Source organism: Schistocerca americana, chromosome 1, assembly GCF_021461395.2.
Source record: "Schistocerca americana isolate TAMUIC-IGC-003095 chromosome 1, iqSchAmer2.1, whole genome shotgun sequence".
NCBI lineage: Eukaryota > Metazoa > Arthropoda > Insecta > Orthoptera > Acrididae > Schistocerca > Schistocerca americana.
Window position 1 is genome coordinate 531,268,867 of NC_060119.1, and position 13,507 is coordinate 531,282,373.

General features: G+C 48.0%; 1 protein-coding gene across 1 annotated transcript in view; it reads right to left on the bottom strand.

The window, feature by feature from the left end:
- LOC124571358 (putative fatty acyl-CoA reductase CG5065) overlaps positions 1-13,507 on the bottom strand; it is a 145,344-nt gene that overhangs the window by 21,892 nt on the left and 109,945 nt on the right. Inside the window, exon 6 of the mRNA XM_047131114.1 lies at positions 11,165-11,357. Within this exon, the coding sequence (XP_046987070.1) occupies positions 11,165-11,357 (193 nt within the window). The remainder of the gene's footprint in view (positions 1-11,164; positions 11,358-13,507) is intronic.

The window sequence follows — 13,507 nt, forward strand, 5'->3', positions numbered from 1 at the left end:
TGCGAGACGTCCCGTCTACGGTCCGTCAACGTTCAACGCCTTGTTTGCTGCCGAAGGGGCGACATGACGGCAGCCGTTGGCGGCTGTAGCACCGATGCTCTGTACCGTCGTTGGATGACGTTTCTGGACGGGGGTTCCCATTCTCGATTTGTTCCTGAAACCCTCTACAGGCCCTCAAAGTTTTTCGCAACATTTGTGGGACATGGGACAACATGGAAAGGTACTTATTGATCAGCTTCTGCCTCATTATTTGGTTGAAATCTTATGGTTTCTCTCGTGGTCACTTTTTCGAAACACTGCACTGTAACTGCTACTTTCTGCGACTAGACTGTAATTCGTTTTATGTTTGTTTGACTGTGTTGATGTAGGTTTTGTTTGTGTACGTGCACGTACATTAGCGTGCACTCTAGTTTTTCATTTTAATTTATTTTTATGTTTTCTACATTAATTAAATTTTATTTTGTTTACTTATTTATTTTAATTTGTATACGTAAGAGAGGGATAGCATTTCTGATCATCTATTGAGATTTCTATTATATGATAAATTAGTGTAAACAATGAGCGATTAGTAGTTACTTATTAGTCTCAGCCTTTATTTTGTACACGCGATAATTTTCTTGTAAGGTTAGGAGGTCTTTTTCAATTTTTATTCTAACTACACTCCTGGAAATGGAAAAAAGAACACATTGACACCGGTGTGTCAGACCCACCATACTTGCTCCGGACACTGCGAGAGGGCTGTACAAGCAATGATCACACGCACGGCACAGCGGACACACCAGGAACCGCGGTGTTGGCCGTCGAATGGCGCTAGCTGCGCAGCATTTGTGCACCGCCGCCGTCAGTGTCAGCCAGTTTGCCGTGGCATACGGAGCTCCATCGCAGTCTTTAACACTGGTAGCATGCCGCGACAGCGTGGACGTGAACCGTATGTGCAGTTGACGGACTTTGAGCGAGGTCGTATAGTGGGCATGCGGGAGGCCGGGTGGACGTACCGCCGAATTGCTCAACACGTGGGGCGTGAGGTCTCCACAGTACATCGATGTTGTCGCCAGTGGTCGGCGGAAGGTGCACGTGCCCGTCGACCTGGGACCGGACCGCAGCGACGCACGGATGCACGCCAAGACCGTAGGATCCTACGCAGTGCCGTAGGGGACCGCACCGCCACTTCCCAGCAAATTAGGGACACTGTTGCTCCTGGGGTATCGGCGAGGACCATTCGCAACCGTCTCCATGAAGCTGGGCTACGGTCCCGCACACCGTTAGGCCGTCTTCCGCTCACGCCCCAACATCGTGCAGCCCGCCTCCAGTGGTGTCGCGACAGGCGTGAATGGAGGGACGAATGGACACGTGTCGTCTTCAGCGATGAGAGTCGCTTCTGCCTTGGTGCCAATGATGGTCGTATGCCTGTTTGGCGCCGTGCAGGTGAGCGCCACAATCAGGACTGCATACGACCGAGGCACACAGGGCCAACACCCGGCATCATGGTGTGGGGAGCGATCTCCTACACTGGCCGTACACCACTGGTGATCGTCGAGGGGACACTGAATAGTGCACGGTACATCCAAACCGTCATCGAACCCATCGTTCTACCATTCCTAGACCGGCAAGGGAACGTGCTGTTCCAACAGGACAATGCACGTCCGCATGTATCCCGTGCCACCCAACGTGCTCTAGAAGGTGTAAGTCAACTACCCTGGCCAGCAAGATCTCCGGATCTGTCCCCCATTAAGCATGTTTGGGACTGGATGAAGCGTCGTCTCACGCGGTCTGCACGTCCAGCACGAACGCTGGTCCAACTGAGGCGCCAGGTGGAAATGGCATGGCAAGCCGTTCCACAGGACTACATCCAGCATCTCTACGATCGTCTCCATGGGAGAATAGCAGCCTGCATTGCTGCGAAAGGTGGATATACACTGTACTAGTGTCGACATTGTGCATGCTCTGTTGCCTGTGTCTATGAGCCTGTGGTTCTGTCAGTGTGATCATGTGATGTATCTGACCCCAGGAATGTGTCAATAAAGTTTCCCCTTCCTGGGACGATGAATTCACGGTGTTCTTATTTCAATTTCCAGGAGTGTATTTTCATGTCTTTCTCTGTTGCAATAGGCTTGTTATTTTTTTCTCTTAAATATTCTGAAAAAGCTGATTGCTTTGTCTCATGTACCAATGCTCTGATGTCGGCCGCTATGGCCGAGCGGTTCTAGGCGCTTCAGTCCGGAACCACGCTGCTGCTACGGTCGCATGTTCGAATCCTGCCTCGGGCATGGCTGTGTGTGATGTCCTTAGGCTAGTTAGGTTTAAGTGGTTCTAAGTTCTAGGGGATTGATGACCTCTGATTTTAAGTCCCATAGTGCTCAGAACCATTTGAACCAATGCTCTGATACACTGTTTGCACCGGGTGTCAAATGTTCCTACTTACGTTCCATCACGTGTGTTGCATTGTTGTAGGTACAATCCTGACTTTTGGTACATGTCTATGTCTTTTGTTGTTTTCGGTATCTACTTTACGACTGAATTATCTGTTTCGAATCATATGTTTAGGCCTTGTCTTTTGAAAATGGTCGTTAATGTATGTGTAGGTTTTCCAGATGACAGTAAGTAGTATGGATTGCAAATAATGAACTAGACGCTGATCTGTAAGCATCTTTCAGTTTTACTACAATAACTTCCATGAACTGTTTTAAATCTATAACCTCTATGCGTCCGCCCCTGATAGCTGAGTGGTCAGTGCGACGGAATGTCATACCTAACGGCCCGGGTTCTATTCCTGGCACGGTCGGAGATTTTTTTCCGCTCAGGGACTGGGTGTCGTGTTGTCCTTATCATCATCATTTCATCCCCATTGACACACAAGTCACCGAAGTGACGTCAACTCGAAAGACATGCACCAGGCGAACGGTCTACCCGACGGGAGGCCCTAGACACACGGCATTTCCATACCTGTATGTGCAAAGGGAAAAATTCGCGTAATATTTCAGGGCACCAGTTGAAGATACCTCTGTACAAAAAAGACAAACATTAATGTGCAGCATGAAATGGATTCTTTCTTTTAAACTACTGGAATTTATTGTTCAGTAACTCGTCTCACGCGTTACAACCAACATTTAGCTGTACATACAATTCCGTATTAATAATCCGCCGATTATCACGGATGAGTCGATCGAAATGCAATTCGTTTTGAGGGATGACAGCTAAAAAGGATTGACTTCAGCGTGGCTTCTGTAAATCTCTTTCATCACTGCTGAAACGCAGTACGCCTTACGTTACGTTTACTGTATCGTCTTCGTCTTCTTCTTGCAAGCGCCAGTGGGTTTCAATTGGTACAATTTTTTTCAGCGGTGAGGAAATCAATGGACACACCTCTGTTTTGTACGTATCTCGATGTGGGACGCCTTTTTGGAACGGTCCCCTGGTACAGCTGCTATTTGTCGCAGGACAGGAGCTTTAGCAGGAAGATGCCAACGGCCTTGCAACGTTGATAACACTGATCTCTGTCCGATCGCCGAGATTAAGCAACGTTGGACCTGCTAGCACTTGGATGTGTGGCCGTTCTGGGAATACCGGGTGCCGTTGGTTTTAAGGACACGCAAGTCGCCGAAGTGGCGTCCAGCTCAAAGACTTGAGCCAGGTCATGGTGCCATAAGGCATTTTTCATTTTTAGCGGGAAGGTCATAAATTATTATCAACAAACAGTCTGATTCTGACACATAAAAGCCACACAAAAAATAGGAGGCCTTAGTTTCCGAATGATCTTCGCACTAGACATTCCCACAATGCTATAAATCAGAGTGGGTATTCTCTATCCAGTTCGAGTAAGTATTACGACGCAGCCATGTGTAAGACGCTGCCACACTGCTCATCAGAACCTTTCTCGTTCGTCTATGTGGTAGAGTCCTGAGTTGGCTGAAAAACCGATATCTCATCCACTCTAATTTAACCATCATTGTTTCACGCCGCCTCAGAACACATTTTTCTTCTGAGCTTTTTGTAAACTTCATTTATTTTTTATTGATTAAGCTCTATCGTCAAACTGAAAATCAATGTTCTTAACTGTGGTATACAAGGATGTGTAAATAATTTTTAATTTCTATTAAATATAAAGGAATTTTGTGTAGTGGCTTTATTGTTGTTGAGCTTGGTTATCATAATACATCAACACAAAAAATAAGACTAATGGGAACAGCAGTTGTTTCTCGGAAACTAGGTTAAACGGTCGGTACCAAGCGTTTAGTAGGAATTCCGAGTTCTAAGACTGTTGTGTACGTGTCGTCTGGGTGGAACGGCTTGCACACGTATCACGTTTAGGCGCTAGGAGCTGAACGGAGGAACTGTGACAGTGCAAACAAATTAGTGACACACAAATATACTTTTCATTGCGTTGCGATACTTCGGTTATACAGCAACTCGTTGTACTTGCTTGCAGACAGATACAACTAGCAGTGACCTATCTGAATACAATGTCAACAAGACTCTGTTCATTATGAGCGACACACTGTCAATCACTGCAGTAAACAATTGTTCCTATGCGAAGGACATCTCGCACGCTGATCTCTACTACGAACTGTGATCTTGGAACTGCGTACTAGGAGTGCCGTACGCCAACGCTTGACTTGGAGCATCCGCTGCTGCCTGAAGCCGCCGCTTATCACAACGCGGATCTGATTGGCGGCGGCGCGGAGGTTACCGACTGGGCCGCGCTTTGTGGTTCGCTGCGAACTTCATAGTGGGTGATCCTCTCAGTGCATCAGCTCCGGTTGCGTCCGTTGGCGAGGACACAACAAACACTAACTGCAGGAAGACGTACACGATCAAATACGTGTCCTTCATTCCAGATGCAATCTCAGTAGAGCCGACTTAAGTACTAGAGGGAGCCGGCCGGAGTGTCCGAGCGGTTAAAGGCGCTACAGTCTGGAACCGCACGACCGCTACAGTCGCAGGTTCGAATCCTGCCTCGGGCATGGATGTGTGTGATGTCCTTAGGTTAGTTAGGTTTACGTAGTTCTAAGTTCTAGGGGACTTATGACCACAGCAATTGAGTCCCATAGTGTTCAGAGCCATTTGAACCATTTTTGAAGTACTAGAGGACATTCCTTACAGCACAAATCAATCTGAACGTCTTCACAGGAGCACTGCGAATTTCGCATGTTTGTAAAGGATTAAGTTTTGTGGCTCGCACACTCAGGTCAACACAAAATAGAAGGGAGGCATTAGTATCGGAATGACCTTCATAGAAAACTGCTGTGAGTGTTGGTCATCTGGCACAAAATTCAAATATATATTATCCCAAGCCTTTGTATTATGGTATATTATATTGCTGGTAGTAGGTTTGCACCCTTTACAACTAAAAGCGTGCAGAGAGTCGCATTAAGAACGCCAGCGTGTGCAAACAGTCAAACAGCATCTTCGAAATTGAGAATTAATTTGTGGCAAGGTTCCATGGGACCAAACTACTGAGGTCATCGGTACCTAGGCTTACACACTAATGAAACTAACTTAAACTAACTTAAACTAACTTACGCTAAGGACAACACACACACCCATCCCCGAGGGAGGACCCGAATCTCCGACGGGGGAAGCCGCGCTAACCGTGACTAGGCGCCTCAGACCGCATGGCTACCCCGCGCGGCTCAGAATTGAGAAATACCAGCCCGGGGGTATCACAGACTGATATGGGTCCGCTCTAGTTCCATATAAATAGTCTTCCACCATACATCCAAGAGTAAAAAAATAGTTCTCTTTGCTGTTGATTAAAGAATTATGATCAACAGGAAAGGAGAAACTACAAGTATTTATTCTGATAGAAACGTCTATTGGAATTCACATGTTACAGACATTAAATGTCTAAGCTCTGACAGTTTTCCGTTACATATAATATCAGATTTTAGAGTTCAGAATGTCAAAACGTTGAGTTACTTTATGTATCTTCATTGACTAATGTGTGTTAGCATCATATTCTGTGATAACTAGTGGTTGAGGAAAAAGTTTCGTTACACAGAACCGTGTAATAAGGATGATATGACGTGTGCGCTATACATCTAGAGACAGCTCTGCAATTCACAATAAGTACCCCGCAGAGGGCTCTCCCAGCCACCTCCAGTCTATTGCTGCACCTTTCCACTCACGAACAGCGCGCGGGAGAAAAACAAACAAATATTTCTGTTCGAGCTCTTATTTTTTTCTTATTTTATTAAGATGATCGGTTCTCCCTGTGTAGTTGGGCGTCAACGAAGTACTTTCACATTTGGAGCAGAAAGCTGATGGTTGAAATTTAGTGAAAAGATCTCGCTGCAATAAAGAAGTCTTTGTTTTAATGACACACAACTTGCGCATGTCCCCCATATTTCCCGATGAAATGGAAATGAGCATTTGGCGTTATTGGCGGGAGGTCCCTTGCGGGGTAGGTCCGGCCGTCTCGGTGCAGGCCCTATTACATTCGACGCCACATTGGGCGACCAGCGCGCCGGATGGGGATGAAATGATCATGAAGACAACACAACACCCAGTCCCTGAGCGGAGAAAATCCCCGACCCTGCCGGGAATCGAACCCGGGCCCGTAGGACGGCAATCCGTCGTGCTGAGCGCTCAGCTATCGGGGCGGACGGATTTCCCGATAATACACAATGAGCTAGCCTTCTTTGGAATTTTTCGATGTCCTCCGTCAGTCCAATCTGGTAATGATATCATATCACACAGCAGTGCTCCAGAAGAGGACGAAGAAGTGTAGTGTAGGCAGTCTTTTTTAGTAGATCTGTTGCATCTGCGATGTGTTCTACCAATAAAACGCAGTCTTAGGTTTGACCTTGCCCACAAATTTTTCCGTGTGGTTGTTCGAATTTAAGCTGTTCCTAATTGTAATAACCTGGTATTTAAATGAATTTGCTGCCTTTAAATTTCAGTGGTGTATCCTGTAACCGAAATGTAATGGATTCCTTTTGGAAATTATGTGGATTACGTCACACTTCTAATGTTTAGAGTTAAACAAATTTTCGCACCATACAGATCTCTAAATCTAGAATCTCTTGCAGACTCCTCTTTAATCAGTTAGGCGCACTGGCAACAGCTTCACAGCTCATTTACTTCCTTATGAAGTTTGATGTCGATAATGATAGTTTGAAGCCTACAATAACACTCATAAATACGAGGGGCGTGCATTAAGTAATGCAACCCTTTTTTTCGGAAACCAGGTTGGTTTTATTCAGGATTACAATACACCGTATTATTCCCCACTCTTTTGGCTGCAAAACCTTACTTTTCAACGCAATCTTCGTCCAGTGCTACGGCTTTACTCCAGCTTACTGGGAGGAGCCGTGTGCACGCACGGTACGACTCCACTGGTCGGCGCCGGAGCCAACGTCTTGCTGTATCAACAGCCTCCCCATCATCCACGTACTGCATCCTCCACTGGGCCACACAGTTGGAAGTCGGCAGGTGCGAGATCCCGGCTGTAGCGTGGATGGGGAAGAACAGTCCAATGAAGTTGTTGGATGTGAGGCCCATCAGTTATGCAAAACACCGTTTTTTCTCAGTACCCAAACATGTTTCGGCACCACTGTGCCATCATCAGTGGGTTTTCGTTTTTATTTATTCTGCGACGTGAACATTTTTGTTGAATGACTATAAAATTATGTGCATCTTTAGTCCAAACATCAGATCGTTTCTTTTTGTAAATACCTTTACATTTGGTGTGCATGAATTTTCTGGATCACTTGTGTGTCAGTTACTACAGGTGGCTTGTCATCTGCAACCAAACGGTGTTGATGAGAAAGTTTTTTGCTGGGAGTTAACCTATCTTCTAGGATGTAATTTAGTTTGTCGCGATGTTTTCGCGCCTATATTCGTTTTTACTTACGTTTTCGTGTGGCAAGCACTTCCACTCTCCGCATCATGCTGAGGTGTTGTGATGCACACGTAACTATAACAAGTATTTTCCACAAATAACTTAGTCAAACACCTTTCACTTCACCAAAAAGTGTGATTGTGGTTTGTTGTGTGTCCCAGCCCAGTCAGTGCTCACTTGTTCACCATATAGTTCGGCTCCAAATTTGAAATAGTTTGCATTTTATCTTTGTGTGTGTAGTGTGTGTGTGTTTTCTGTGCGCTTCTTAGCTGTGCGTGTTGTCTTTTAATCTGTGTGTGTTGTCTTTTATTTGGTATTCCTGGCGCACCTCACATCCAACAATTTTAACTGTAAACACGGCCAACCCAAGGAGCTGCAAACCAACATGGTGAATAGTCCAATGAAGTTTTGTGAACACCTTTCAGGTGCGCAGACTTGTATGAGGACTTGCGTTGTCATGGAGAAGGAGATCTGCATTTTTGTGGCGATGAACACGGTAAAGTCGTTTCTTCAATTTCCTGAGGGTAGGACAACACGCTTCAGAGTTGGTCGTTGAACCGTGAGGGGGACAAACAGTAACCCGTTCACAGTCCCACAAGACCGTCACCGTGGGTTAACTGGCTGAGGGTGTGGGTTTGCACTTTCTCTTCGAAGGAAAGAAAGGTGGTGTAGCGCCACTGCATGGACTGCCGTTCGAAGTTATGAACCTATGGTTCGTCCCCTGAGAAAATAATTGCAACGATCAGCCTCCGGACAGATGCTCCTTCGTTGCTCTTTATCGTCTTCTGTAAGGCGATGAGAAACCCAGCGGGCACACACGTCTGAGTGCCCGAAGTGGTGGACGACTGTGTCAGCGCTACGAACAGAGACGTTCAGCTGAGGAGCGAGCAGCTTGATTGCGATCCGTCGACCAACTCGGATTGGCGGTGTCCGCGAGTTGCAGCACTGCAGGAGTCACAGCTGTGTGCGGCTGCCCGGCAAGCGGTAGATCGGGCAGGTTAGGTCGATCTTGTTACGATGATGACCGACTGCTCCTCCAACGATTCACTGTGATTCTGTTCACTGCCAGGTCTGCGTAAACATTCTGGAAGCGCCTGATGCTCTCGTTTTCCGCCGATAAACAGCTGTCTGCTTGGAACGCTTCTCTGTAACAGATGCCACTTTCAAGACGACTTATAGCGCCGCCACCTATCTGAAATTCATGAGACTACAAGGGCTGAAACGGGAATATTCCAGGATGTCCCTCAGCAAATTCTGCATGTTTTCAACCCAAAGTGCTAGAGAAAAAATTTGTTGCATTCCGTATTGAACGCCCCTCATATACTGTTATAATGTTACAAGGACTAGTGATTTACAATATTCACAATTTAGCCTTAGTGTGGCACAGAAGAAAGGTGTGAGGTACTTAGCTGAGAAAATCTTTGACCATCCAGCTAGAGATGTAAAGAATATGAAGACACTCCAACTGACATCATTGTCTGTCAAGTGCATCCGTCTGATAGCCTCCTTCCTCTCCCGCCGCCCCTCCTATGTTACCATCCATAATGCCAATTCCCACACCTTCTACCCCTCTATCCTCTCCCCTCTCCTCTACCTCCTGTACACGGCAGATATGCCCCAACCCCTCCCCCCCCTCCCCTCTAGTACACCTCTTTCAGTATGCCGATAACACCGCATTCCCTGCCCTCGCTCCTACCTTCCAACGGTCCCAACGCCTTCTCCAGAATCACCTTGAACTTTTGGCAACATGGTGTAACCAGTGGCTCCTGAAAATCAATCCTTCCAAGACCCAGGCAATCATCATAGGTCGTACCACTCGCTCCTTCCGGCTCCTGGATTTCTCCCTTACCGTCTGCACCCATCCTGCCTGCCTCTCCCCCACCCACACCTACCTTGGCCTCACCATTGACCGTCACCTCACCTGGATCCCTCATCTCTAGTCAATCCAATCCAGAGCCCACAACTGCCTTCGACTCCTCAAACTCCTCTCTGGCCAGACATGGCGGTTGCACCCCTCTAACATCCTCCACACCAACAAATCCTTAATCCGTCCCATTCTCTGTTATGCCAGTCACGCCTGGATATCCCCCCCTCTCCCCCCAAATTCTGTAATTCTCTCTAGATCCTCGAGCACCATGCACTCCGCATCGCCTCCTGTATATGCCTCCCATCCCCCACACGGATCCTCTATGACCTCATTCCTTTCCCCCATCTGCTCCTATTCCTCGAACATATCCGCATACTCTACACCTCCCGCCGCATTGCTCCCCCTCACCCCCTGGTTGCTCCTCTCGTTTCCCGTCCCCACCCCTGCCACACCTTCACTGTTGTGACCCCCCCTACCGTCCATCTCTACACCTTTCATCTCCTTTCCCAAGTTGGCTTCCATCAACTCCCACTCCCGGATGATGCCCTCTCTCCCTCCATTTATCCCTCCTATGAACTCTGATCCTCACCCCTCCTCCTTTCCTCTGTCCTTTCCCTAGGCTCCCTCTTCCCTCCCTTCCATCTTGTTTTCTCCCCGCCAAACCTCTCCCAACCTTCCTTCTCCCCCCCCCCCCCCCAAGTCCTTTTGCATTCCCCTCCTCTGCCACTCACAACTCCCTGTTGCTTCTGCCCAGCACCCCTCCCCCCATCTTATGGGTCCTCATAATCCATCGGCTCCTTTCCCCCCTCCCCCCCGTTCGTTTTTGCTCTCCTTGCCCCCTTTTTATTTTCCCAACATCTGTCCAGCTTCCCCCGACCTGCCTTCGGCTGTGGTATGCCGTATTTGCCAACTTTTTAGTGCAGTGTTCAAGTGAATGTTCAGTGTCTTTCCAAAGTGTTGCGAACAGAAATTATGCTGTCGCTGGGTGTGAATTTTATGCCTCTTGCGAACAGAAACCAGACCGTCGCCGCGTTTTTTTAATTGTCTTATTTTAGCTGTCTGCTTCATATGTATTTTATTAGCATCATTAACCCATTGTTCTATGTTTTAATTTCCACGATTTTTCCGCCATGTTACCATTAAAGTCCCCAATTTTATCGCCTGTTTTTATTATTTATTATCTTCCTCTTTTTAAAACAAATTCCGTAGGCTGAAGAGCGGCATCCTACGCTGCTGCCAGCCCGCCCTCTTCGGGGTGAATCGAAACTCAGTAAAGAAAAAAAAGAAATCATTGTGTGTGTGTGTGTGTGTGTGTGTGAGAGAGAGAGAGAGAGAGAGAGAGAGAGAACTTCAAAATCTTGTTAATGGTCAGCATGTTGCAATATTTTCTGCTGAATTGTTTCACATCACACGATACGGGGAAGAAGAAAGCAATGAACTAAGTGAACGTGACTCACGCGTGCGCAGCGGCAGCGACGGCGAGCGCGGCGACGACGTCGCAGGGCACGAAGTCGACGAAGCGCGTGGGGTCGGCGGCGGCGACGCGGAACACGCCGTGGGCGGCGCCCACCAGGAAGGCGCCGGCGCTGCTGCCGTCGCCCACCGCGCCGCCGCTCCAGCCCGCCACCGGCTCGCGCGCGGCCCCGCAAACTGCGCACACACCGCCGCACTCGTGACACCTCTTACACTTGCAGTGTCTAGTAATAGGCTTACGGAAATTGAAGGTGGAGGTGGGAGGGATAAAGGAAATAAAAGGGAAGAGAAGCGTCTATTGATGACAGTTGCATCGTAAATTTAAGCGAAATCAGCGGCGATGAGTGAAAATGTGCGACCGACCACGACTCGAACCCAGGATGCGTTAATCTCTGCGCTACCCGGACACAGTATTTATCGCAAGTGCACGGACTATCTCGGCACGCCTATCGGTCGACCAGCACCCCCACCTACCGCCACCTACCTTCAGTCCCTATCCATGTCGCCCATGCTCGCTACTGGGAGATCCCGCAGGCCTTTCCCCCTCTCTTTTCCTCATCCACTGTTCTTCCCTCTTTCCCCACCCCTTCACTCTTCCCTTCCCCATCCCCTTCCCTTCCCTTCCTTCCATCACCTTTCACCCTCGATCTACGTAGTATGTATCAGAGCTGCAGAATCCGTGTGCCGTCGGTTCTTTTGGACATTTCCGAAGGAACAGACACCACGCGTTCATACAACTGATTCGTCTCGATGGGCAACGAACCCACCACTTCTAGTGCGGATACAAAATTAGGAAAATTTGGAAATTTGTTGTTATATCTTATGGGACCAAACTGCTGAGGTCAGCCGTCCCAAAGTTTATGCACTACTTAATCTAACAAACTAACTTACGTTAAAGACAACACACACACACACACACACATGCCCAACGGAGGATTCCAAACTCCGACGGGGGGAGCAACGCGGACCGCGCAAGGCGCCTCACACGGCGCGGCTACCCCGCCCGCGGCATAATTAGGTCCGACCTCCTGCGGGAATCGGAAAGTAGCGAGCGTGCAGGACATGGACACAGACTGCGGACAGATGGCGCATGGTGAGAATGTGGGTCGGCCGCGAGGCGAGCCCACGTAGTGTAATAATTGCGATTGCGATGAACACAGAGTTCAGGTGGGGCAGTGATTAAAGCAACTGGATAGATAGCAGGAGGTACGGGTTCGAATCCCAGTCCGGTTCGCAATTTCACTCATCGCCGCTGATTCCGCATAAAAGTACCTATGCAGCTGACATCAATAGTCCCTTTATCCTTCCTCCCGCCTCTAACTTCAATTTGCATAATATGTATTATAATGTGTATTATCCCTTACTAAATTTTCGCTGTTCATTTTCGCATCAGTCGTGACGTTTCAATTTATACTGATGTGACAGAGGTCACGGGATAACGTAATGGACACAAATGGATGACGGTAGCATCGCGTACACAAAATATAAAAGGGCACTGCATTGGCGCAGATGTCATTTGTATTCAGGTGAAAATGTTTCCGACTTGATTACGGTCGCACGACGGGATTTAACAGACTCTGAACGCGGGATGGTAGTTGGAGCTAGACACATGCGACATTTCATTTCGGAAACCGCTAGGATTTCAATATTCCGCGATCCACAGTATCAAGAGCGTGCCGAGAATACCAAATTCCAGGCAATACCTCTCACCCGGACAACGCAGTGGCCGACGGCCTTCAATTAACAACCGAGAGCAGTGGCGTTTGCTCAGAGTTGTTAATGCTAAAAGGAACACTGCATGAGATTACCATAGAGACCAATGTCGGAGCTACGGTCGCAGGTTCGACTCCTGCCTCGGGCATGGATGTGTGTGATGTCCTTAGGCTAGTTAGGTTTAAGTAGTTCTAAGTTCTAGGGGACTGATGACCACAGTAGTTAAGTCTCATAGTGCTCAGAGCCATTTGAACCAATGTCGGACGTGCAACGAACGTATTCGTCACGTCACTGCGGCGAAATTTGGTGTTATTTTGCTATGGCAGCAGACGATCGACGCGACTGCATTCGTTAACTGTACGATGTCACCTGCAGTGCCTCTCCTGGGCACGTGACCATGTCGGTTGGACCTTAGCCAACTGTAAAACCGTGGCCTAGTCAGACGAGTACCAATTTCAGTTCGTGAGAGATAACGGTAGGGTTCCAGTGTGATGCAGCCCCCGCGAAGTCACGAATCCTGTCACTGGCAAGCTGGCGGTGGCTCCATAATAATGGGGACTGTATTTGTGTGGAATATACTGCGTCCTATGGACCATCTGAACCGATCAGTGAAT